This window comes from Oryctolagus cuniculus, chromosome 7 (genome assembly GCF_964237555.1).
Source record: "Oryctolagus cuniculus chromosome 7, mOryCun1.1, whole genome shotgun sequence".
In the NCBI taxonomy this organism is placed as follows: Eukaryota; Metazoa; Chordata; class Mammalia; order Lagomorpha; family Leporidae; genus Oryctolagus; species Oryctolagus cuniculus.
In genome coordinates this window covers 9,709,688-9,737,074 of record NC_091438.1, presented here as the reverse complement: position 1 = coordinate 9,737,074, position 27,387 = coordinate 9,709,688, and the positions used below count along the sequence as shown (strand labels likewise).

General features: G+C 45.7%; 1 protein-coding gene and 1 non-coding gene across 5 annotated transcripts in view; both read right to left on the bottom strand.

Annotated features, from left to right (window-relative positions):
- The window catches only part of NCAPG2 (non-SMC condensin II complex subunit G2), a 71,093-nt gene extending 44,229 nt beyond the window's left edge, over positions 1 to 26,864 (bottom strand). For 2 of the 4 annotated variants that reach the window (XR_007923740.2, XM_051857033.2), the window contains exons 1-11: positions 26,721 to 26,864; positions 26,161 to 26,306; positions 25,056 to 25,172; positions 22,065 to 22,253; positions 20,945 to 21,059; positions 19,033 to 19,187; positions 11,835 to 11,969; positions 9,874 to 9,968; positions 8,094 to 8,163; positions 5,186 to 5,272; positions 292 to 387 (exon numbers count right to left, since the gene is read on the bottom strand). Coding sequence is in view for 3 of the 4 variants with exons in the window: in XM_051857033.2 (XP_051712993.2) it covers positions 292 to 387; positions 5,186 to 5,272; positions 8,094 to 8,163; positions 9,874 to 9,968; positions 11,835 to 11,969; positions 19,033 to 19,187; positions 20,945 to 21,059; positions 22,065 to 22,253; positions 25,056 to 25,133 (1,020 nt within the window). In the remaining variant the exon portion in view is untranslated. Of the gene's footprint in view, positions 1 to 291; positions 388 to 5,185; positions 5,273 to 8,093; positions 8,164 to 9,873; positions 9,969 to 11,834; positions 11,970 to 19,032; positions 19,188 to 20,944; positions 21,060 to 22,064; positions 22,254 to 25,055; positions 25,173 to 25,424; positions 25,541 to 26,160; positions 26,307 to 26,683 lie in introns of all 4 variants that reach the window. The other 2 variants (XM_051857035.2, XM_051857034.2) reach the window with 2 other exon arrangements.
- On the bottom strand, positions 2,799 to 2,930 carry LOC127493855 (small nucleolar RNA SNORA38). The gene has a single exon (XR_007924393.2). It is a non-coding gene; the product is annotated as a small nucleolar RNA SNORA38 (small nucleolar RNA).
- Positions 26,865 to 27,387: the final 523 nt, after the last annotated feature.

Genomic DNA, 27,387 nt, shown 5'->3' with positions numbered 1-27,387 from the left:
AGTCTGCCACTGATCTCCTTCCCCAACGGGTAACTTCAAAACTGTGCACTAATTAGCACCAAAATAATTCAGGCTTCCAGTTAAATGGATCCCAAGAATGCTTTTAATAAAAACAAAAGCAAAAAAAAAAAAAGCAAAACAAAACAAAACAAAAAAACACATTTGTTCCAAAATCTCACAGCATGCAGTCTCATTTTTTACAGCTTTATTACAATTTTGAACTACAGCATGCTAAACTCCAAAGCATAATCAGTACATTCTACACATGGATAAGCTCTTTAAAATGTGTACCTTTAATCCTCTCCATAGGATGGGTTTATATAATCTATACAGCATCTCTTCCACTCCCTGTCGAACCTTCTTTTGATGGTGGAAGTAACTCAGCACCTGAGGGCCAGAAAAAGAAAGAAAAAAGCCATGATACATAATCTTACAAACAAGCCAACAAAAACCACATAGTCAACGTGGAGGCACAGTAGGTAAAGCTGCCACCCGCAACACTGGTATCCCATATAGGTGTTAGTCATGGACCACTGCTCCACTTCTGATCCAGCTCCTTGCTAACAGCCTGGAAAAATCAGGGGAAGATGGCCCCAGTGTTTCAGCCCCTGCACCAATGTGAGAGGCCTGGAAGACGCTCTTGGCTCTTGGCTTTGGCATGACCTAGCCCTGGCCATTGCAGACATCTAGGGAGTGAACCAGCAGATAGATGACCTCTGTCTCTCCCCCTCTCTCTGTTAACTCTCACTTTCAAAGAAGTAAATCAATATTTTTAAAAAATGCATTTAAAAAGACCTACAAGATTTATTTGGAATTTCAAATGTTATGTAGTAATGGGGAACAGCAACACTTTCCCCTGACAGAAAATTTTTTTTTTTTTTTTTTTTTTTTGACAGGCAGAGTGGACAGTGAGAGAGAGAGACAGAGAGAAAGGTCTTCCTTTGCCGTTGGTTCACCCTCCAATGGCCGCCGCGGCCGGCGCGCTGTGGCTGGCGCACCGCGCTGATCCGATGGCAGGAGCCAGGAGCCAGGTGCTTTTCCTGGTCTCCCATGGGGTGCAGGGCCCAAGCACCTGGGCCATCCTCCACTGCACTCCCGGGCCACAGCAGAGAGCTGGCCTGGAAGAGGGGCAACCGGGACAGAATCCGGTGCCCCGACCGGGACTAGAACCTGGTGTGCCGGCGCCGCTAGGCGGAGCATTAGCCTAGTGAGCCGCGGCGCCGGCCATCCCCTGACAGAAATTTAACAGCTTATTTCTCAGGGCAAGGCTGCTATCTGGCAGCCACACTCATGACATCCTCACAAGAACAACTACAATGGATACAGGACAGCAACAGACAGCGAATCACACAAAGAAATCTATGGCTGAAATAAAGGCCAGATCTTTGGTTTAATAAGATGGTTTGGGCTCCAGTGTCTACTATTCTAAAATAGCCACATAATCTCAAAAATAGTCGTTTAAACCTCTACCCTTCAAAGTAAAATAGAAGCACTATCATTTTCAAGATCATAAAGAAGAGTTTATCCAAGTGGTCCCTGCAGCTCATTCTAAAAGGCTCTTATTAAACCCAAGGTTTATTATCACACACACACAGCTCTCTGCTATTCTATATATTCTGTAATAAATAGAACACTATTTAGTGACGATTCACACCAGAAATTTAACTGAGGTGTCAAGTTCCTCCCAAAACTTAATAATAATCAGAAAACAGGTGGTTGCTGTGGCACAATAGGTTAAAATGGCATTTGTGTCGGCGCCACGGCTCACTAGGCTAATCCTCCGCCTTGCGGCGCCGGCACACCGGGTTCTAGTCCCGGTCGGGGCGCCGGATTCTGTCCCGGTTGCCCCTCTTCCAGGCCAGCTCTCTGCTGTGGCCCGGGAAGGCAGTGGAGGATGGCCCAAGTGCTTGGGCCCTGCACCCGCATGGGAGACCAGGAGAAGCACCTGGCTCCTGCCATCGGATTAGCGTGGTGCACCGGCTGCAGCGCGCCGGCCGCGGCGGCCATTGGAGGGTGAACCAACGGCAAAAGGAAGACCTTTCTCTCTGTCTCTCTCTCTCTCACTGTCCACTCTGCCTGTCAAAAAAAAAAAAAAAAAAAGGCATTTGTGACATCACACATCAAACTGGATGTCTGGGATAGAGTCCTGGCTCCACTTCCAATCCAGCTTCCAGCTGATGCACAACCTGGGAAGTGGCACATGATAGCTAAAGTACGTGAAGTACCTTTTAAAGATTTATTTTATTTATTTGAAAGTCAGAGTTACAGAGAGAGAGGAGAGGCAGAGAGAGAGATCTTCCATCCATTGGTTCACTCTCAAGTTGGCCGCAACGGCCAGAGCTGTGCCAATCCAAAGCCAGGAGCCAGGAGCTTCTTCCGGATCTCCCACATGGGTACAGGAGCCCAAGGACTTGGACCATCTTCTACTGCTTTCCTGGGCCACAGCAGAGAGCTGGATAGGAAGTGGAGCAGCCGGGTCTTGAACCAGCGCCCATATGGGAGGCCGGCGCTTCAGCAGGCATTAACCTGCTGCGCCACAGCTTCTACACACACACACACACACACACACACAGTCCTTTGGTACCAAGGGTTAAGTGAGTATGCCACAATTTCTGGGGAGTTTACATGACCCATTCTTCATTGCTAAACAGAATTTGAAACACCAAATCATGTATGTGAAACAATGACCCCACTGCCCTACAATTTAACAAAGCCACACCGGGATCGTTGGTGGGTGAGGGAGGACTCAATGAGTCAAAGAACATATCGATACTAAATACATAAGATCACAATTTTCTCTCTGTGGGATGGTTGATCCTGAGCCTGCACGGAACAAGCTGGTCCCAGAACTTCCCCAAGTCCACATTTCTTTGCCTCCAATTCTTACATGTCCAAACACAGGGAGTCACAGACACGCCTTTGTAGGAGGGAGGGTGAAATCACATTTTTAAAAAAGATTTATTTATTTATCTATTTATTTATTTGAAAGGCAAAGTTAGAGAGAAAGAGACAGAGAGACAGACCGATCCTCCATCTGCTGGTTCACTCCCCAAACGGCCGCAAAAGCCAAGGCTGGGTCTGGCAGAAGCTCGGGGCCAGGAGCTTCACCTAGGTTTCCCTTTTCGGTGGCAAGAAGCCAAGAACTCAGGCCATCTTCCACTGCTTGCCCAGATGCACTGCAGGAAGCTGGGTCAGAAGTGTGACAGCCAGAACCCACACCGATACTCATATGGGATGCTGGCATTACCGGAAGCTGCTTAATCTGCTGTGCTACAACTCTGGCCCTGAAATCGTAATTCTTAAGCCCCTTGGAAAACTCACTGGTATAAATAAACCTCCAGGTTCTTCACTGTTGGGTAACTTAAATTAAGTCATCCGTAATATTTAAAAACAAAAGTCTTCTTACCCAAAACGAATATAGTTAGTATATGTGTATTTACATCCTACAAATAATAATTCCACCATACATAAATGTAAAGATACAGTCTTTCTTCAATTAGCTCCTTGACATGTTTGCCAGAACTAACAGCAAGCAAACAAGGCTTCCCATGGATTGGGATGCTGAGCAATCGCATCTGTTAATTTAAGCAAGTACATCCGACCAGACTTGCCAATTCTTCCTGCCAGGATCATTATGATCAATCAAATACCTGTCAGTCTAATAATGACACTGTTGACAAATCCTTATATAGTCAGAACACTTACCAACATAAGGATAAAATTCGTATCTCAATTCTGAGACTACTTTTTAAAAAACAAAGTATCTTATCAAGAGAAAATATCAAAACATTTATTCCATTTTGTTTCCAAAATACAAATTTAATGTATAAAAGTCAGTAACAAAAATAATTCCCAGGGCAAGCTTTATGGCTCAGGGGGTTAGGTCACTGCATGCAATGTCAGCAGCCCATGAGCACGAGCCAAGTCCTGGCTGCTCCACCTGTAATCCAGCTCCCTGCTAATGGAGCTGGGAAAGCACCAAAAGATGACCCAAGTGGGGCTGGCGTTGTGGCATAGTGGGTAAGCCACTGCCTGCAATGCAGGATCTCATATGGGGGCCAGCTCTACTTCTGATCCAGCTCCCTGCAAATACGCCTGGGAAGGCAGTGGAAGATAACCGGGTTAGTTCCTTGGGCCCCTGCACCCAAGTGGGAGACCTGGAAAAAGCTCCTGGCTTTGGGTAGGCCTAGCCCGGCCATTGCAGTCATTTGGGGAGTAAACCAGGAGAAGGAAGCTCTCCATGTCTCTCTAACTCTGCCTTTCAATTAAATTATTTTTTTAAAGTTAAAAAAAAAAAAGATGACCAAGTGCTTCAGTCTCTGTCAGCCATTTGAGAGACCTGGATGGAGTTCCAGGCTCCTGGCATTGGCCTGGCCCAGCCTCAGCATTGTAGCCATGTAGAGAGCAAATCAAAAGAATATCCATCTCCCTCTCCCTCCCATCTTCTCTTCCTTCCTCTGTCTCTATAACGCTGCCTTTCAAATAAATAAATCTTTAAAAAACAGTAATAATTTCAAATATTTTCTGAGATCTCTAAAAAATAGTTAGAAAGTGATGATTCTAGATTTCTATGTAAAAAGACTAAATTAAAAGGTACTCAGGCTGGTGCCACGGCTCACTAGGCTAATCCTTCGCATTGTGGCGCCGGCACACTGGGTTCTAGTCCCGGTCGGGGCGCCAGATTCTGTCCCGGTTGCCCCTCTTCCAGGCCAGCTCTCTGCTGTGGCCAAGGACTGCAGTGGAGCATGGCCCAAGTCCTTAGGCCCTGCACCCCATGGGAGACCAGGATAAGTGCTTGGCTCCTGCCATCGGATCAGCGCTGTGCGCTGGCCGCAGCACGCCGGCCGCGGCGGCCATTGGAGGGTGAACCAACGGCAAAAGGAAGACCTTTCTCTCTGTCTCTCCCTCTCACTGTCAACTCTGCCTGTAAAAAAAAAAAAAAAAGTACTCAAAGTTGCGATTATATTAACAATAGCAGATAATTTTGCTTTCCTCATTAAAACTTCAGTGGCAGAAATAAACTGCTAGACACCCAATATAAGATTCTGAGAAATCCTTCTGTTGATGTGAAAGCTTCACTCATTCTTAAATGTGAACAAAACAATAATCTAAAGACAAAAAAGATGAGACATCATTTCAAAAACAATTTGTTAACAATCAGTCTGATTAAAAGTGTGTCACTCACCTCTCGTACTTTGCAGTGCACTGGAGACTTCCTCGGAAGGTGGATCCCGTGGAACATGAAGTCCTGGATGCAATCATTTTCAATGGCCTAAAACAAGAAGTACAACGTAAAGAACCTGGTGTGTGCACCCCAAAGTCCACATGACAAGCAGTGCCACAGAGCACAACAAAGGTCTGAGGCTGCACCTGTACTTCTGTTTCATAAGGAAAATATGCCCTGATTACTTTAAAAATCACAGAGGACTTACTATGAATTTACACATTGTAAGGAAATTACATAGCCACACTTTTTAGGACACATATGTAGCATGTAGAAATGAAATATCATACTTGGAACTGCTTTAAAAACTTAAAAAGGGCGGAAGCGAAGGGGATGAGACTGAGAAATGCGAAGCTGTTAGTGCTAATTTTGTATCAAATAGTCAAATAAATAGGTTAATTACAAACCCCTATTTTTTAAAATACTACTGGAGAAAAGGGGACAAAACACTTTAAGGACAAATATTCTGGGGCCAGAGCTGTGGCATAGCAGGTAAAGCCGCCGCCTGCAGTGCTGGCATCCCATATGGGTGCTGGTTCGAGTCCCGGCTGCTCCACTTCTTATCCAGCTCTCTGCTATGGCCTGGGAAAGCAGCAGCAGATGGCCCACATCCTTGGGCTCCTGCACCCGCATGGGGGACCTGGAGGAAGCTCCTGGCTCCTGGCTTCCAATCAGCTCAGCTCTAGCTTTTGTGGCCAACTGGGGAGTGAACCAGCAGATGGATGACCTCTCTCTCTCTCTGCCTCTGTCTCTCTGTAATTCTGCCTTTCAAATAAATAAGTAAATCTTAAAAAAAAAAAAAAAAAAAAGGACAACTATTCTTTCCTAAGAACTGGTTTTATGGGGCTGTTGTAATGCATGGCTGGTTGGAAAGCCTACAACTTGTATCGGAGTGCCAGCTCAGGTCTCAACTACTCTGCTCCCAACCAGTTTCCTGGGCATGCACAGTGGAAGGCAACAGATGATGGCTGAAGTGCTTGGGCCCCTGACACCCAGAAGGGAAACCCAGATGGAGTTCTAGGCTGCTGCAGGTATTTGCAGAGTAAACCAGCGGATGGATGATAGCTAGATCTCTCTCTGTCACTCTTTCATGTAGATGAGGATAAGTACTTAATCATTTACAAAAAACAAGGAAAAGTTTTATGCAATAATAAAACAATTAATAATGTATTGCCCTGGTTTTGCCTTTATACCCAAAAACTTAATAATTGTGAAACTATTTTAAAAGTTGTCACCAGTACAATCCATCCGTTAATTCTGTGTTTTCCACACACAAACAGTCTGAAGTAGGACAGAGGAGCAGGGTGAACAGAAATAAATGGCAAACACCAAAATCACTGGCTCGGTCCACAGTGGCCTCCCTGCTGCCACCAGGGGATAACTGTGCTCCAAAAGGACAAAAGCCAGTATTATCAAAGCTGCTCTGCCAAGGCCCTTTCTAACTTGGAACAAAAAACACATTTTAGAAAAGATAAAGAATAACTGACAAAAGTACTTTGACTTTTGTCCAAAGGGGTCTTTAAACATTTAATTGGGATTGTGAACTACTCAGCCATGTGTTCATAACATAAACTTAACAGTCATTAAAGGTTAGCCCAGGAGCAAACGCTGTGGTGCAGCGAGTAAAGCTGCTGCCTGCAGTGCCAGCATTCCATATGGGCACCGGTTCAAGTCCCAGCTACTCCACTTACAATCCAGCTCTCTGCTATGGTCTGGGAAGGCAGTAAAAGATGGCCCCAAGCCATTGGACCCCTATACCCACGCCCCTACACGTACGTGGGAGACCCAGAAGCTCTTGGCTTCAGCTCAGCCCAGCTCTGGCCATTGTGGCCATTTGGGGAGTGAACCAGGGGATGGAAGACTTCTCCCTCTCTTTGCCTCTGCCTCTCTGTGGCTCTGTCTTTCAAATAAATAAATATTAAAAAAAAAAGAAGTTAGACTAGTTCAAAATAATAACCTCAATGTCCAGCAAAAACAGAATGCAAGCTACAAATCCAATTCTCCGCTGCTCCACTTCTTTTTTTTTTTTTTTTAAAGATGTATTTTATTTATTTGAAAGACAGAGCTACAGAGAGAGGCAGAGACAAAGAGAAAGGTCTTCCATCCACTGGTTCACTCCCCAGGTGGCCACAATGGCTGGAGCTATGCCGATCAGAAGCTAGGAACCAGGAGCCAGGAGCTTCCTCCGGGTCCCCCAAGTGGGTGCAGGGGCCCAAGGACTTGGGTCATCCTATACTGCCTTCCCAGGCCATAGCAGAGAGCTGGATTGGAAGAGGACCAGCCAGGACTAGAATCAGCACCCATATGGGATGCCAGCGCCTCAGGCCAGGGCCTTAACCCAGTGCACCACAGCGCCAGCCCCGGCCACTCCACTTTTATTCCAGTTCCCTGCTAATGCACCTAGGAAAACAGTGGAGGACAGCCCAGGTGCTTGCACCCACGTGGGAGACCTGGAGGAAGTCCTGGTCCCTGGCTTTGGCCTGGCCCAGCCCCAGCAGTTGTAGTCATAAGGGGAGAGAACCAGAGGATGGAAGACCTTTCTCTTGTTGTTTCTTTCTCTGTAGTTCTGCCTTTCAAATAAGTAAATCTTAAAAAATAAAACAGGAAAAAAAAACACATAAAATTACTTAAAATATTATTTAGCCCAATATATCCAAGCCACCATCATTTCAACATGGAACCAATATTTGATGAGGAGCAAACTCTTACTTCACCGCACAAGTCAATGGTTCTCAGAGGCTGTGCTTTAGCACATAAATGAGTCAAGACTATCAATTTCAATCATGTAGATTTTCATTTTTGGCTTTAAACCTCCCTCAACTACTTGTCTAATACAGTAAAGTGTTACCATTTAATAAAATGTAAATACCTCCAGTATTTTCCCTGAAGCCTTTCTCCAAGCTCTGAAATAAATTTCTGCAATGTGTACCATCAAAGATCTATTGAAAAAATAAAAATATTTTAATGCAAGTATAAACAATTATAATTTCAACATGTATTATTCGTTACCTCAGTGAAGAAGAAATTCAGTTAAGACTAAGACTTTACAAATTATCTGTAGAGGTACTATTTATCTAGAGTAGGAAGAGAAAAGGAAAAAATGGGGACATGGGAAAGAAAAGTGACAAACTACTTCCCTCCACAGTCACTGCTTCCCCAGAACTTTATGTTATTTTCTGTGAAAATATGAGAAAAAAGCCCAGAACCAAATTCTCAAGTCAGAAAATGTTAAACAATCATGGACGCTGTGATAGAGCAGGCCGGGACATGCGCATTCCACACAGAGTGCTGCTTTGGGTCCTGGCCGCCCTGCTTGTGATCTGGCAGAAAATGCGTGCTAATGTACCCGGGAAGCAGTGCCTGGACTCCTGCCACCACTGTGGGAGGAGCAGGTGAAGTTCCAGACTCCTGGCTTCAGCCGGGACCAGCCCTGGCTGCTGCAGGCACTGGCAGAGTAATTGGTGGATGATATCTATCTCTGTCTTTGTCTCTGTTTCTCAGCCTTTCAAAAAAGTAAGTAAAACTTTAAAAAGGTGCCTACATTGCATAAAATCATGTTTTAACACAAGTAAGATTTTAAGTTATTTTAGACTTTCCAGGATACTAAGTCTTGCTCAAATATAGAAACCACCTTAAAGTATCAGAATCGGTTTTAGAATCACGTTAAGTTTAGAAATCTGTTACTGCGGCCAGCACTGTGGTGTAGCGGATAAAGCCGCTACCTGCAGTGCCGGCACCCCATGTGGGCACCAGTTTGAGTCCCAGCTGCTACACTTCTGATCCAGCTCCCTGCTATGGCCTGGGAAAACAGCAGAGGATTGCCCCAGTCCTTGGGCCTCTCTACCCGCAGACAGAAGATCTCTCTGTCTCTCCCTCTCTCTCTCTCTGTAACTATGCCTTGCCAATAAATAAAAGAAATCTTAAAAAAAAAAAAAAAAAACAAAAGTACTCCGTACAAGAGCAAATTAAGTACATAGCTCTGAAGCAGGGACAGCACCATCTGCCGTGAAAGCACCACCCTGAAGACGTGGCAGTACAGGGCTAGAAGGTTCCATCCTGGCACCTCTAGAGATTCTTCCACCGCGGAGCTCTTTCAACCACCACATAATTCACTCCACATTCAATTGGAAAGTATGCATTATATTCAAAATACTACCAGAAAGACTGGTGACACAGACTTTATTATTAGCAAAGATAAGATTTAACTGGCAAATCACACAACTATTTAAAGAACCATCTGGGGCCGGCTCTGTGGTGTAGCAGGTAAAGCTGCAGCCTGCAATGCCGGCATCCCATATGGCTGCCGGCTCAAGTCCCGGCTGCTCCACTTCTGATCCAGCTCTCTGCTGTGGCCTGAGAAAGCAATGGAAGATGGCCCAAGTCCTTGGGCCCTTGCACCCTCATGGGAGACATGGAAGAAATTCCTGGCTTCTAGCTTCAGATCAGCGCGGCTCTGGCCATTGTGGCCATTTTGGGAGTGAACCAGCAGATAAAAGACCTCTCTCTCTCTCTTTCTGCCTCTCCTCTCTCTGTGTAACTCTGACTTTCAAATAAATAAATAAATCTTAAAAAAAAAAAAGTCAACTCAAATAAAATCTATCAATACCAGATTAAGGCAGTATAGTATTTTAATTACCTCTAATACTTACTTTTGTAATCCCTGCAATTGGTTTTTAATGGTCTCATGGATCATTTTAATAAATTTTACATTCCAATTGAAGAGAGAACTGAGAAATCTCCTTCCCTATAAATAAATAAAAAAGGACATAATTTTAAAGTTGCAACCAAGTAAGAAGTTCCTAAAAACAATTCTTTTGAGTATTTAATAGTTAATGTTAGCTACTTCTAAAAATGAAGTTTACCTAGTGATTAGTTTATACACGCAGGCTGAGCTGCTGGAAGTCACATAGCCTACTCTCTCTGAGTCTGAGCAGCACCGCTGTTCTGGGGAACCTCAGCTTCTAGAGATGGAGCTACATACACTTGACCATTGGTCCATAAGCATTTCATTCTGGTTCTGTTACAGAGAGCCACATAATCCAAAAATCAGAGTGCTTGAAATCTAGCATTTAAGGGTCAACATGGAGCCAAGTCTAAGCTTGTTCCAGCATCTGTAAATGACAAAACTTAGACTCATATATGACAGTACTTCAAAAAATTTGCGGAAAATGGAATTAAAAGACTCTTTAGTATACAAAATGTCTGCATTCAGGCCTAGTTTTTTCACAGTACCCATTTTTCATGAACTCTCTGAAGACCCTTCATGTGCAGTTCTCAAAATACACCAAAATTATCTTTCAAACTCTACGTTCCATGCACAGTTGAAGTACTCTCATGGTTAAGAGCTATCTGCCAAGCTACAATTTTCAAGTGCAGTGGTACTTCAAAATGTTCATGGTACTGCTCCTCCCCTGAAGCCTTCCCCTCCTGCCTCTCAGGGAGGGATGACTCCCTGCAGGCCCTCAGAGACACATCTGCTAGGCTAAACAAAGGCTGCACTGCAGCTCCTCTGCTTTCCTCGCACGGACACAAAGTCCAGGCTCAATAAACCAGATGCAAGGGACCCTCATACAATAGAATTACGTGAGCCTCGCTGTAATTTTAATGCTCCAGTAGCCATGCTAATGAAACATTAAATGCATTTTAATAACAGTCTATGTAAAGAAATATATCCAAAATATGGTTATCGTATTAAGTATGTAAATAAAAATAAAGGAGTTATTTTATATCCTTTTTTTCATATTAAGTCTTTGAATCTATGTGTATTTCATACTTAAGGCACATCTCAGTTGGGATGGAGTGTATTTCAAATGGTCAATAGCCACATGTGGGTATACCCCACAATGGGCACTTCCATAGTCCAGAAGCCTCTTTTAATTTACTGGAAGGGTGGAAAAATAAATGGAGAACACTGTGTGATGAAGATTTTCAGTAAATGCCAATTAAAGTGGAATTAGGGCAGAGGGCCAGATCACATCCATGGGGAAGTGTTTTCTCAACCTTATTTTTAATCATTCTTAATTTAAAATGTAATATGGTTCCCCCGGGATTCACACAGACACCTGCTACTATGCCATTTAATGATAAAATAAGCAAGTACTTGTAAAGCATTTACTTCACTAGTACTACGCAATAAAAATGACATACAATAAATACAATAGTGCCTCTTTTATTAAAACACTGACCACACCACAAACAACAGCCACATGAATTTAGGACAAACCTCTATTAAAAAGTCACAAACAGGGCCGGCACCGTGGCTCACTAGGCTAATCCTCCACCTTGCGGCACCGGCACACCGGGTTCTAGTCCCGGTCGGGGCGCCGGATTCTGTCCCGGTTGCCCCTCTTCCAGGCCAGCTCTCTGCTATGGCCAGGGAGTGCAGTGGAGGATGGCCCAAGTGCTTGGGCCCTGCACCCCATGGGAGACCAGGAGAAGCACCTGGCTCCTGCCTTCGGATCAGCATGGTGCGCCGGCCATGGCGGCCACTGGAGGGTGAACCAACGGCAAAAGGAGGACCTTTCTCTCTGTCTCTCTCTCTCTCACTTTCCACTCTGCCTGTCAAAAAAAAAAGCAAAAAGTCACAAACAGACCAAATAAGCCTATTTACCTCTTCTTTCTTGATATAATTAATATTTATGAAGCACTCCAGTAGCAAATCTTTAATTTCACTACTTTCCTCCAAATCATAATCAAAGCAATATAAAGCTTGATGAATATGCCAGAGTCGACATATGTCTGCACCCTAGGAATGAAACAGAAAAGAAAAACGTTACATTTGATTTTTCTCACAATTAGTAAAGTTGTATTTTAAATTAAGTATATTTTATACCATAAATAATGATAATTCTAGATGGTTCATATCAAAGAGTAAGAAATAACGACAAATGAAAACAAATTTTGAAATCCACGAATACCACTTACAGCTCTAAAGAGTATTTTTTTTAAAGATAGATTTATTTATTTATTTATTTGAGAAGCAGAGTTACAGAGAGAGGTCTTCCATCTGTTGGTTTACTCCCCACGTGGCCATAATGACTGAGCTGGGCCGATCCAAAGCCAGGAGCCAGGAGCCAGGAGCTTCTTCTGTGTCTCCCACCTTGGTGCAGGGGCCCAAAGACTTGGGCCATCCTCCACTGCTTTCCCAGGCCATATGTGGAGAGCTGGATCAGAAGAGGAGCTCTGGGACACGAAGTGGTGCCCATGTGGGATGCTGGTGCCACAGGTGGAGGCTTAACCTACAACACCACAGCATCAGCCTCTACAGAGTATTTTTTAAAACACACAAAAGCAACCAGATACCCAGCACCATTAAACAGAAGTTACTGAGTGATGAAGATGTTCAGCGTCTGCACCATCCAGTGAAGCAGCCCTTAGCCACATCTGGCTGCTGAGCTATTAAAATGTGACCAGTGCAACTGAGGAGCTGAATTTTTCACTGTTTTAAAACTCTAAATTAAATTTATGTTATCAAAGTGATCTACAGATTCAGCACAACTCCTACCAAAATATCAGTGACATTCTTCACAGAAACAGAAAAAAAATACTACTAAAATTCATACAGAGCCACAAAAAACCCTGAACAGACAAAGCAATTCTGAGCATAAAGAACAAAGCTAGTGCCATTACAATACCCGACTTCAAAACATACTACAAAGTTACAGTAACCAAACAGCATGAACATTCAAAACAGGCACACAGACCAATGGAACAGAATTGAGAATCTGGAAATAAATCCACACAACCACAGACAACAGATCTTTGACAAAAGCCTCGAGAACATACATGGGATATTTGAAAATCTCTTCAATAAACAGTGCTGAGAAACCCGGATATCCAGATAAAGAATAAAAGTAGCCTCTGTGTTTTTTAGTTTTTTAAAGTATTTTAACTTTTTAATAACAACACTTTATTTTTGTTCAATATCTATTTTGTTAAAAGGCCCAGCAAGAACAACAGAGAGAGAGATCTATAAATCTTTCATCAGCTGATTTACTCCCCAAATGACTGTAACAGCAGGGGCTGGATGAGGCCAAAGTAGGGAGCCTAGAACTTCATTCAGGTGGCAGCACCTCCCAAGGACTTGGGCCATCATCTCCTGCCTTCCCAGGTACATTAGCAGGAAGCTGGACAGCAGCACAGAACAGCCGGGCTGCAAACGGGCACTCCAATATGGAATGCCAGCATTACAAGTATCAGCTTACCCTGCTGCACCACAATGCCGGTCCCTAGCCCCTATTTTTCACCGTGTACAAAAATTAACTCAAAATGGATCAAAGACTTAAATTTAACACCCAAAGCTGTAAAACTACTAGAACAGGAGAAATGCTTTAGAACATTGGTCTGGGCAAGCATTTTTTGAATATAAACCCAAAAGCTTAGGAGGTAAAAGCAAAAGTTGACAAATGGAATTACATCAAACTAAAAAGTTTCTGCACAACCAAGGAAACAGTGGGGACAATTTGCAGAATGGGAGAAAATATTCGCAGACTATTCATTTGAAAAGGAAAAAAAAATTCACTTTTAAAAATGGGCAAACTACATGAACAGATATTTCTGAAAAGACATACAAAGGAAAATATGAAAAAATTCTCAATACCACTATCACCAGGGAAATGCAAAGCTAAACCACCTTGAGGTATCATCCTACCCCAGGAAGAATGGCTATTATCAAAAAGGACAAAAAAAAAAAAAACAAATTCCAGTGGCAGGACACAGAGAAAAGGGGAATTCTATTGAAAGGGATACGCTGCTGGTGGAAATGTAAATTAGTATAGTCACTATGGAAATACAGAAACTCCTAAAAACCCTAGAACAAAACTGCCATTTAATCCAGCAATACACACATGTACACACACAAACACAAAGGAAATGAAATCAGCAGTCAGAGACACCTGGCACTGCATGTTTACTGCGACAGTACTCACAATAGCCAAGATATGGACTCAATCTACGTGGCCACTGCTGGATGACACGATGGAGTATTATTCAGCCATAAAAATAATAATACTCCACTACTTGCAGTAACATGGAACTGCAGAGAGATAAGTCAGGCACACAAAGACAAATACCACATGTTCTCACGTACAAAGAGTCTTCACAAAGTTCATCAAAATGTATACAATAAAACTATGCATAAGTTACATAATTATTTGTATACCAAAACAAATTTTTAACATGTAAAATTTTTAATTTAGGGGGCCAGTGCTGTGGTGCAGTGGGTTAACACCCTGGCCTGGAACGCCAGCATCCCATACGGGCGCCAGTTCGAGTCCCGGCTGCTCCGCTTCCGATTCAGCTCTCTGCTATGGCCTGGGAAAGCAGTACAGATGGCCCAAGTCCTTGGGCCCCTGCATCCATGTGGGGGACCGGGAGGAAGCTCCTGGCTGCTGGCTTCAGATCAGTGCAGCTCTGGCCACTGTGGCCAGTTGGGGAGTGAACCATCAGATGGAAGACAAACACCTCTCTCTCTGCCTCTCTCTGTAATTCTGTCTCTCTCTCTGCCTCTCCTCTCTCTGTGCAACTCTTTCAAATAAATAAATAAGTCTTTAAGATTAAAAATAAATAAATAAAATAAAATTTTTGATTTTAAAAGGCAGAGAGCGCCCACCCACTAGTTCACTCTCCCAGTGCCTACAATGGCTGGACTGGGCAAGGTCAAAGCCAGGATCCAGAAATGCAATCCAGCTCTCCCACATGGATGGAAGGAATGCAATTAGCTGAGTCATCACTGCTGTCCCCCGGGTTTATATTAGCAGGAAACTGGAGTCAAGAGCTGGAGCCAAGCACCAAACGCAGTACTCCAACATGGAACACAGATATTCCAAGCAGTGTCTTAACTGCTGGGCTAAACGTCTGCCCAAAACTTATCGTTCATCCCATTTTTCAAAAACTTCAAGTACTGTCATTTATGTGGAATCGACAAAGCTGATCTCGGTGAAGTAGTCAGTGGATACTGGAGCCTGGGAAGGGTTACTAAGGAGGATGGAGAGAAAACGGTGAACAGGAAGCAGTTGGACAGGAGGAGTGACTTCTGATGTTCTGTGGCACAGTAAGGGAACCACGCTGACAACAACTAATTGCCTATTTCAAACTGACAGTGGAGAGGATTCTGAATGTTCTCAGCACAAAGAAATGGTTAATGTTTCAAGTGATGGGTACAATTACTTCTCTGTTCTGATCATTACACATTGTACACAGTATTGAAATGCCACACTGTACTGCATAAATGAGTACAACTACTATAATTAATTTAAAGTCACTAAAAATAGAGCCTTAAGGAAAAAAAAAATAGAGCCTTGATTTAAAAGCTAAATAGGGGCCAGCACTCTGGCGTAGTGGGTAAAGCCACTGCCTGCAATGTCAGCATCCCATATGGGTGCTGGTCCTAGTCCCAGCTGTTCTACTTCCGGTCCAGCTCTCTGTTGTGGCCTGGGAAAGCAGAAGATGGCCCAAGACTTTGGGCCCCTGCACCCACTTGGAGACCCAGAAGCTCCTGGCTCCTGGCTTCGGATTGGCGCAGCTCCAGCCATTGCGGCCATCTGGGGAGTGAACCAGCAGATGGAAGACCTCTCTCTCTCTCTCTCTGCCTCTCCTTCTCCCTGTGTAACTCTGGCTTTCAAATAAATAAATAAATAAATCCTAAAAAAAAAAAAAAGCTAAATAATGACAGGGAAAATGGATTTTAAAAAGACAAATAAATGAGCCGGCGCCGCGGCTCACTAGGCTAATCCTCCGCCTAGCGGCACCAGCACACCGGGTTCTAGTCCCGGTTGGGGCGCCGGATTCTGTCCCGGTTGCCCCTCTTCCAGGCCAGCTCTCTGCTGTGGCCAGGGAGTACAGTGGAGGATGGCCCAGGTGCTTGGGCCCTGCACCCCATGGGAGACCAGGAAAAGCACCTGGCTCCTGGCTCCTGCCATCGGATCAGCGTGGTGCACCGGCCGCGGCGGCCATTGGAGGGTGAACCAACGGCAAAGGAAGACCTTTCTCTCTGTCTCTCACTGTCCACTCTGCCTGTCAAAAAAAAAAAAGACAAATAAATGATACCATAAAAACAAATCATGATACCAAAAAAAAAAAAAAAAAAAAAAAAAAAGGTTTCTATCACTCCTCTGGCCAGCAGGGAAACTCTAAACAGAGCCAAACAGGGCTTTTCTGCCTTAAAATCTGCTGCTCCCTAAAGAGAGCAGACTCACACTCAGGCACTGGTGGGAGTGTAAACAGGCAAACGTTTTATTTTCAAAGTCTTTTTTCTTTTCCAATTCTTTCTTTCAAATTCATACTCACTGACCCACCAAATCTATCCTAAAAAAGGGATAATGGGGCCGGCGCTGTGGCTCAACAGGTTACCACCCTGGCCTGAAGCGCTGGCATCCCATATGGGCGCCGGCTCGAGACCTGGCTGTTCCACTTCCGATCCAGCTCTCTGCTATGGCCTGGGAAAGCAAAGATGGCCCAACTCCTTGAGCCCCCGCACCTGCGTGGGAGACCCGAAGAAGCTCCTGGCTTCAGATCAGCGCAGCGCCAGCAGTTGCAACAAACTGGGGAGTGAACCATTGGATGGAAGATCCCTCTCCCTCTCTCTCTCTGCCTCTCCTCTCTCTGTGTAACTCTTTCAAATAAATAAATCTTAAAAAAAAAAAAAAGGGGGGGGGGTATTGGTAGGTGGTGGAGGAGGTATCTAAAAGAAATATTCTTAATACTCCCAAAATAGGCCGGCGCCGCGGCTCACTAGGCTAATCCTCCGCCTAGCGACGCCGGCACACCGGGTTCTAGTCCCGGTCGGGGCGCCGGATTCTGTCCCGGTTGCCCCTCTTCCAGGCCAGCTCTCTGCTATGGCCAGGGAGTGCAGTGGAGGATGGCCCAGGTGCTTGGGCCCTGCACCCCATGGGAGACCAGGAGAAGCACCTGGCTCCTGCCTTCGGATCAGTGCGGTGCACCGGCCGCAGCAGCCATTGGAGGGTGAACCAACGGCAAAGGAAGACCTATCTCTCTGTCTCTCTCTCTCACACTGTCCACTCTGCCTGTCCAAAAAAAAAAAAAAAAAAAAAAAAAAATACTCCCAAAATAACAATAACTGAAGATGAGTTTTACTTGTCCAATCCAACTTTGTAAAATGAACACACACGTTTTTTGTCTTAACGGTGGGTGTGGAGTATTATTTTTCTAAATTTCTGAGCTGTATACCAATGATCAAAGTATGAGAAATAGACCAAGTTACATTCGCCCATCAAACATCTTCCTCATCTAAGCAGCAACTTCCTTAGAACCGCCCTGCAATGTGAAATGATCCCAGTAGTAATCCCTAATCCTACATGCATTCCCACCCCCGGCTTTCCCTGTCCACTCCTGCCCACCCCGATGTGGGGTGTTAGGAACACAGGCTCCATCAGTGTGTGCCCCTCAGAGAACCACACGCACAGGCCGCCGTTACTGCAGCCTGTCTCAGTAGCTCAGCCCTTCTTCACTAACCCAGCAGACAGAAGAGGCCATGGAGACAAACTCAGAATCTGAGATTTGGCCCTGTGTGCTCCCCTGTCTTCTCTTGCCTAGAACTCAGAGAAGATGGAGACGGAAATGGAGCAGTCACTTTGTGACTCAGAAGTGTCAACAGGGAGGTCAGAGGCCACACCCTCAGGAAAATGGAAGAGGAAGCCTGGCATCAGAACTGTAATACAGAGGGCCGGCACTGTGGCACCAGTGGCTAATTTGCCACCTGTGAGTCAGCATCCCCTATTAATGCCAGATCAAGTTCCGGCTGCTCCACTACCAATCCAGCTCCCTGATAATGTGCCTGGGAAGGCAGCAGAAGATAGCTCAAATGCTTGGGCCCCTGCAGCCATCTGGGAGACGTGGATGGAGTCCCAGGCTTCTGGTTTCAGCCTGACTCAGTCCTGGCCATTGCAGCCATTTGAGGGTTACACTAGTGAATGGAAGATCTCTCTCCTTCTCTCTCTGAAACTCTTTCAAACAAATTTTTCCAAAAAAAGTATAATATGGAGCCTTTGCATTCATTCTTGACTTGTGAACATCTTAGCGTTTTAAAACACTTTTTTTTTTTTTTACAGGCAGAGAGGACAGTGGGAGAGAGAGACAGAGAGAAAGGTCTTCCTTTTGCCGTTGGTTCACCCTCCAATGGCCGCCACGGCTGGTGCGCTGCAGCTGGTGCGCAGTGCTGATCCGAAGGCAGGAGCCAGGTGCTTCTCCTGGTCTCCCATGGGGTGCAGGGCCCAAGCACCTGGGCCATCCTCCACTGCACTCCCGGGCCATAGCAGAGAGCTGGCCTGGAAGAGGGGCAACCGGGACAGAATCTGGCACCCCGACCAGGACTAGAACCCAGTGTGCCGGTGCCGCAGGTGGAGGATTAGCCTATTGAGCCACAGCACCGGCCTTAAAACACCTTCTTAAGGCTGGTGTTGCAGTGTAGTAGGTAAAGCTGCCACCTAGGAAGCCAGCATCAGTATGAGTGCCAATTCAAGTGCTGGTTGCTTCACTTCTAATCCAGTTCTCTGCTAATGGCCTGGAAAAAGCAGCAGAGCATGGCCCAAGTGTTTGGGTCCCTACCACCCACAGGGGAGACCCAGAAGAAGCTCCTGCCTGGCCCAGCCCCAGCTGTTGTAGCCATCTAGGGAGTGAAACAGTGAATGGAAGACCTCTCTTTCGCTCCTTCTCTCTGTAACTCTAACTTTCAAATAAACAAATAAATCTTGAAAAAAAAATCCTCCAACTCAAAACTACCATAGTCAGGCCATGCATAGTCAAACACAACCCGTTTCTAGTAAAGTGTATACTTAAGAAAGTAAACACACTCTTTTGGTCTCAAGGCTCTTCCTTAGTAGCATGATAAAAGCAGTCTTCCCCATATCCTCCTTGGCAGGTAGGCCTCTCTCCCACCATCTGACACACAAATCTTGAATGGAGTTCTGTAGTTTTCGTTCAGATTCAGGTAATGCATATAAAATACCTAAAACAAAGCACAGTAATTTTTCAGTTTATAAAGCAAATTCTTATTAGTTCAGATTCAATAGTTGAGAGCATTTTGACTTTGTATATCGAAAAGCTTTCCCAAGTGAATATTAACTAATGTTTACCTTGCCAAAATTTCTGCTAATTATTATAGAACTTGAATAATATTAATTAAAATTTTTACTCCTGTTATAAAAACAGACCAGAGGCAGGGACCAGCATTGTGGCGTAGTGCGTTAAGCAGCCGTTCCCAATTCTGGCATTCCACACGGGTGCTAGTTTGCATGCCAATTGCTCTACTTCTTATCCAGCTCCCTGCTAATACACCTGGGAAAGCAGCAGAGGATGGCCTAAGTACTTGGGCATCTGCACCCACATGGGAGACCTGCACAAAGCTCCTAGCTCCTGGCTCCTGCCTTCAGCCTGACCCAGCTCCAGCCACTGTGGCCATTTGAGGAGTGAATCAGTGGAATAAAAATCTCTCTCTCTCTGTCTCTTCCTTTCTTTCTCTCTATAACTCTTTCAAATAAGTCAGTCATTTAAAAAAAAAAAAAAAAAAAAAGACAAACTAGAACAAAGAATTTTAGAACTGTAAGCCTCAGAGAGATATTGCCCAAATCCCAAATTTGAGAGGCAGATCTTGAAGCTAACTAAATGTAAATGAATGAGCCAGGTCAGGTCTACTTACTACTATCTCATTGGGCAGCCCTCAAATTTTGGCCTAGAGATGAAAAATAGTAAAAGTTGCCATTATAATGAATATAAAAATTATAGTGCTGTTATTAACAGAAAAGCCCTATAATCAAATTATAATACTAATAATATATGCATAGTTATAATCTGTGACTTTCTGAAAGCCATTATACTAACATAAAAGGTAGTGCTCATCATTTTATCAGCTTTTGGAGACTGAAAACAAACTGATAGTAAAATTCACAAAGTATTTGAGAGTCACTGTTATGTTGATTAGGGGAGATTTTTAGTAGGATGCTGCATTTAGATTCAAGAATTCAGAATAAAACAACACAGTAAACAGAAACACAACCAGCAATGCTCAGAACGCAAAGCCTGATGAAAGGTGTGTCCCATGAACTAATTATGCTCACACATCACGAGGGAGCTTGGGAGATTGCCCTTAAAATGCATTACTTTAAATTACTTTAATCCTTTATACCTACAGTTTTATATAACTATTTCATAATCAGATCTTGTCATTAATTCACACTACAAGAACTACTCAGTTAATAACCATAGTCTGACAGCTCAGTTAAAACTTGACCAGAAGTACCACCAGTTAAACCTCAGTAACAACTAAGGCGCCAACAACTACTCAGATATATTTACAACACAACCACAGGAAAAACTCCAAAGTCACAAATTCTTGGTTAACCTGACACTATCTAGCAACAGTCACGCGCTGTGAAATTTATAATCAGATATTTTTTCTTCAAATAAGTTCTTGGTCATTGGTCCTTTAAGTCCAATAAGACTTTCCTGAAAGTTTATCAACAATAGCAGTTATTACACATCTTCACCATCTAAAACAGGAAAAGGGAGCCCAAAGCAGAGTGACTATTCAGGACAGTCACTGCAGTGTGCTCCTTGGAGGGCAGAGTACCGTTCGACTGCAAAGCTACGCCTTCTCACCACGTCTGCTTCTGAAGTCAACAATGTTCATGGAAACAAGGAGGTCACTTTCACAGTAATTTCAATGCCCCACTTCTAAATATGCCACTTATAATAAGGTCAGCTTACCATTTAATATAACAGCACATTCCAGCAAGGCTTCAAAATTCTCACTCTCGTTTATTACAGATACAGAGATGAGAATCACAGATGTAACTGCATGCATTATTTCTATACTTTTTCTCTATAAATGAAAAATTAAAACACAAGTGAATTAAAATCATCAAATTAAACCTCAATTTTTAAAAGAAATTTAAAAGTTACTAAATTTCTAAAATTAAGTCAAGTTAGTTTAGTTGAAAAACTGAGTTAAAGTAGAATTCAAGGGGCAGGCATCTGACCTAGCAGTTAAGACACTGGCTGGGATGCCCACATCCCATTTCAGTGCCTGGTTCTGCAACTTAGCTCTGCTCCCAAATCCAGATTCCTTCCTGATATGCACCCTGTTAAGCAGCAGACGATGGTTCAAGTCTTGGATCCCTGTCACCGCATGAGACCTGGACTGCACTCCCAGCTCCAGCCTGAACCTGACCCAGCCCGAGCCCCAGCCATGGCAAGTATTTGCAGAATGAACCAGCAAATAGGAGCTCTCCCCACCTCTCAAATTAAAAAAAATTTTTTTTATTTTTTAAAATTTGAAAGGCAGTTACAGAGAGGAAGAGACTAAGAGAGAGAGAGAGATCTTCCATCCCCAGGTTTATTTCCCAAATGGCCACAATGGGCAGGGTTGTGCCAGGCTGAAGCCAGGAGCCTGGAGATTCTTCCAGGTTTCCCACGTGAGGGCAGGGTACCAGACATCTGGGCCATCTTCCCCTGCTCTCAGGCACATGAGCAGGAAGTTGACTGGAAATGAGCAGCTGGATCATGAACTAGAGGCCATATGGGATGTTGTAGTCAAAGGAGGCGGCTCAACTTCCTATGCCACAACGCTGCCCCTAATTTAAAATTTTTTTTACTCTGAATACAAGTCAATTGTCCTGAAAGAACAGTAACACTGAACTGTCATTAGAAACATTAACAACACTAGGACTAAAAAATGGTAAAAATGCACAATCAATCAACTTAACTTCCTAGATTCTGACTTCCAACATCAAAAAATTTGCTTAGCTTAAAATTTAATTATATACAATACATAATTATTTTTTAACAGAGAAAAGGAGAGCATTTGTTATTTTTGAAGAACTCATACCATTTTTGAACTATGCTCTGTTTCCATATCATCTTCACCCTGGACTTGCACTGTCTGCCAACCATCCACTGGGCTTTCTAACAACATGTCTGTTAATAAATTCTTCAGCCTTTCCCATAATTCTTCTTTCTGTTTCCTTGATAACTCCTCCAATAATTCATTGAGGCTGAAAGGATCAGAGGCATCTTTCTGTAAAAGAAATAGCAAATGTCATATTTCAAGCATAAAAAATTCACTGTATCCTTCTCAAATGGCATCAACAGAAAAGTGTTAACAGAAGTTCAAGAGCCTAGTGTAGGGGCTGGCACTGTGGAGCAGTGGCTTAAAGCCCTAGCCTGGAGCGCCAGCATCCCATATGGGCGCCAGTTCAAGTCCTGGTTGTTCCACTTGCGGTCCAGCTCCCTGATAATGTGCCTGGGAAAGCAGTAGAAGGTGGCCCAAGTCCTGGGGCCCCTGCACCCACGTAGGAGACTCAAACGAAGCTCCTGGCTCCTAGCTTCAGCCATTGTGGCTATCTGGGGAGTGAATCAGTGGATGGAGAACCTCTTTTTCTCTCTCTCTGCCTCTGCCTCTCTGTAACTCTGCCTTTCAAATAAATAAATAAATATTTAAAAAAAAAAAAAGTTTGGTGTATTTTCAAAATTTATTGCTAAAAGGGAAAACGTACAGATTATGAAATAGAAAGTAGCAAATTTTTCCTCCATCTATTCTTTCCTAGTATTCTAATCTGGGAGTTTACAATTTCATCCATTTAGCAAAATCTTGCCTAAAATTGAACCATATGTATACCATCTTGAGACCCATAAATAGGTTACAAAAAAAAAAAAAGAGTTCAACAATAACAGCAACAATAACAGAAAAAAATGCAGCCATGTCGGCTGATTCCACTTAAACCCCATGTGGACCCTCAACATCGCCTTCCAATCACCCCAACATCATTCTCTCCCCTCAGCCAAACGAGACCCTTTGTGATCTTCACAACTGTCCTCATTTCCTCTGTGAGCAGATGGCTCCACCCATTCTCTGACAGAGCAAATTACAGACCATTACCCAAGCTGTAGGGGCTAGGTAAAGAAACTGCCTGATGAGGTGAGTGCATACTTTAGAGGTTAGGAGCTAGAATGCTCATCCCAGGGCTGGCATTGTGGCACAGCGGGCATCTGCACCCAGCAATGCTGGCATTCCACGTGGGCGCCAGCTTGTGTCCTGGCGGCTCTACTTCCAATCCAGATCCCTGCTAACGTGCATAGGAAAGCAGGAGAAGATAGCCCAAGTGCTTGGGCCCCTGCCACACACATGGAAGACCTGGAAGAAGCTCCTGGCTGCAGATCGGCCCAGCTCTGGCCGTTGTGGCCATTTGGGGAGTGAACCAGTGGACGGAAGAAAGGATGTCCATCCCACATCACCACATCGCAGTGAATGAGTCTATCGCTAGCTCCAGCTCCTGATTCCAGCTTCCTGTTAATGCAGACCCTGGGAGAAAGCAGATGCCGGTTCAAGTGCTGCAATTCCTGCCACTTACAGCAGAGATCCAAATGGAGTCCCTGTCTCCCTGCTTGAGCCTGGCCCAGGCCAACTGCTGTGCACATTTGGGAACCAACTAGCAGAGAGAAAAGTCTTTCCTCCCTCCTCCTCCTCCTCTCACTCCACTGTTCAAATAATTAACTCTTAAAAAAAAAAAAAGTAAAACAGGGAGGGGTAGAAGTGGGACTGCCTGTAGGCAATTCTGAATCAATCTGAGCACCAAAATCGTGGCAGTAATGGATTATACCCTATTGAATAAAGTAAGAATCAATGGAATCATACTAACAGCTAATTAACCAGCAGAATGCTACAAAATGCCAGATCCCTCCCTGCTCAAAGTCTCCATCTTACCCACTCAGGATGACGTCTGAACTCCTTCTAATGGTGTAGAAGGCCCAAGTAACCCAGCCCCTAGCCTCACCTCCTGCCCCCCCTCACCTGACATTTCCATACTCTGGCTCTGCAAAATTTTAGGTTCAAATACAACCCGCCTTCTCTAGTCTTCAGATGTTCCATCAGCTAAATGAGTCCTTCCTCAATGTCATGATTGATGGGTTGCCTTCTGTTTATCTTTTACATCTTAGCTTAGCCCATTAGCACGTCTATTTGAGCCTACTGAATTTTGTTCTCTTTTTACAAATAAACATTGGTCTCGGGCCGGCGCCGCGGCTCACTAGGCTAATCCTCCGCCTTGCGGCGCCGGCACACCGGGTTCTAGTCCCGGTCGGGGTGCCGGATTCTGTCCCGGTTGCCCCTCTTCCAGGCCAGCTCTCTGCTGTGGCCAGGGAGTGCAGTGGAGGACGGCCCAGGTGCTTGGGCCCTGCACCCCATGGGAGACCAGGAAAAGCACCTGGCTCCTGGCTCCTGCCATCGGATCAGCGCGGTGCGCCGGCCGCGGCGGCCATTGGAGGGTGAACCAACGGCAAAGGAAGACCTTTCTCTCTGTCTCTCTCTCTCACTGTCCACTCTGCCTGTCAAAAAAAAAAAAAAAACAAAAAAAAACAAAAAAAAACAAATAAACATTGGTCTCTAAAGAGTAACTGAAGGCGCCTGTGCTGTGACACAGTGGGTTAAATCTCTGCCTGTAATGCTGGCATCCCAAAAAGGTGCCAGTTCAAATCTCAGCTTCTCTACTACCTATCCAGCTCCCTGCTAATGGCTTGGGAAAGCACTGGAAGATGGCCCAAGTGCCTGGGCTCCTGCACCCATGTGGGAGACCTGGATGAAGCTCCTGGCTTTGGCTTGGCCCAGCCCCAGCCAAAACGGTCATTTGGGGAGTCAACCAGCAGAGGGAAGATCTCTTTGTCTCTCCCCTTCTCTCTAACTCAGCCTTTCAAATAAATAAATAAACCTTTTTAAAAAATTTCACTAAAAAACTGTATTTCACTTGGAAGACATGATGTTTCTACATCATTATTTTATACAGTAACAGCCAAAATCAGAATAAGTTTAAAACATAAAACTTACATCAAGCTGAACAAATTGCAAAAACTCTCCAACCAGCTCCTTAGACACGGCTTGCACAAATGTCTCACGTTTTTCCATGACAGATGAGACTGTTCAAATGGCATTTATTTTGAAACCCTGGTGGAAAACACAATCACTCTGGAACTTAAATTTGCAAATGTGCCTTTTCCTACAAGCTTTGTTATTAAAACATTCAAGAACTACTACAAGAAAATTCCTGCACCATCTAGACAGTTTCTAACAACATTCTGACATAAAAACAAGTTATAGTATCTAAAGCACAACTTATTTTGGTTACTGAAAGTATTACCAACATAACGTTAATGACATGTTTTCATCAAGAAATCCGCGGGGCCCCAGGAAGCTCACCTTCTCGCCCTCTTTAGTGCCTTAGCAAGCCGCTGGTTCAGGCAGATTTGAGTCAATTCAACCAAAGAACGGGCTGATTCCAATTCTGAAGACTTCCTTTCTAAGGCATCATTCACCTCCATCAACAAAACCCCGGGCTTAGAGTCACTTGTTATTCCAAGTGAGAAGGAAAACAGCGCGGGGGGGGTCGCTGGGGAGCTCGTTAGTGCCCCGCCCTGGCAGGTCCTCGCATCCCGCAGGATAATGAGCGCCCAGGGGAAACTAAGTGAGCACGCTCCTCCCAGTCTGTTTCCCCAGCGAACCCCGGTTTACACGTGCGCCACCTGATGCTAACAGGTACCCCGCTAGAAAGACAAGCACCTAACGATGAAGCCACAGCCAATGAGGGTGCACCTGTGCAGCACAGGCCGTCCGCTTAAAAAATAAATAAAAATCGCCCGCGCTGGGATAATGACCGCTACGGATGGCACTAGGCGTCGTCACAACCCGGAACCCTAGATCTTCGTGTCCACGCAGAAACTCGCGACCCCCCACGTCACCACCCCCCGGGGAGCGCTGACCAGCACGGCCACGCACACACCGGGGCGCGGCAAGGCTGCCCGCTCTGCTTCCGCCCAACCCCGGCCGCTGCCGTCCGCTCCAGGCCCAGGCGCGATGCAGGGCGCCGGGCTGACCGCCCCGCTTCCCACTCCCGCGGTAACGGCCGCAGCGTCTGACCACGAACTGTTCAACTTACACTCAGTCCACGCCTCAGCACGGCGTCCCTTTAGGTTTCCTGCACCATCTGGGCAAAAGACCTGGCCCGTGCGGCCCGAGTGCAACTCCCAAGGGGAGCGCTCATCGCATCGCCCGGCTGTCCGTCTCCGGGGGGCAAGCCTGCAACTGCGTCAAGACGAGCGTCAGAAAGCTGTCGAGTTCCCCAGACCCGCTCCTCACGGAGGCACCGAACCCAGCCCCGGGCACTGCTACCGCGCAGGACTTGGCGCAGGAGGGGGTCCAGGGCTTGGGGGGCTCCGCTCCGGGACCAGGGCCGGGAGGTCCTCTCTCAGGCCAGGACCTCCGGGGGTCAGCCGAGTCCAGGGCTCGGGGTCCCCCCGCCCCACCCCGAGGCGGACAGCACAGTCCGGCTGCGCTGGCCGGGGCGCTGGCCGCAGCCTCCGTTCCCGTCAGAGCCGCTGGCGGCCCACGGGCTAAGTCAAACCCCGACTCCACCAGGCGGAGCCCGCCCGCCCGAACCCAGCTGTTCCCGCGGCCCCTACTTCGAAGCCGATCCCGCTCCGCAACCTCGGCGCTCACCAAGTCCCCGGGACCCGCCGTTTCCCGCGCTCGGAACAGATTCAAACGCACCCGCCGGCGCCCGCGACGGCTCCCGCCCTCCCGTGCGTCATCAAGCGCCGCTCTCGCGATAGCTGGAACGCCCGCCCATCCGCTCCCAGAGCAGCACGACTCCGCGAGCCACGCTCCCACGCCCCACCCCCGGGGCGGAGCCTCGGGCCGTCCCGCCCAGGCTTCCAGGCGCGCACGCGCGGCGCGCCTGCGCTGACGTCACCGCGCGGGTGGAGCCCGGCCGCCCTGCGTCCGAGGGGCGCGGTGCGAGCGCCCAGAAGACGCTGTGGCCAAGAGGTGGAGCAGCCGGAAGACGGCGAATCGCGCGTCAGGGCCGCGGCCGTGGGCGCCGCCCTACGCGGTGGGTCCTGACCCCGTGGGTCCGCTATCTGGCGCGGGAGGGGGCCCTGGCGGTGGCCAGTTAATGCCCAAAACCCTGCTGACCGCTCACCAACTTTAAATCTTTTGTCAGCTAATTATTTATTTATTATTTTTATTATTATTTTATTATTTATTTATTATTTTTGCATTTCCAGACTTTTTTTTTTAATGCAGCCACTTGGACTCCTTCGCTTTCTCAGTTTTTAGGAATTTATTTAAAAAAACTCATGTAGATACGTTTGTGGTGCTTGTTCCC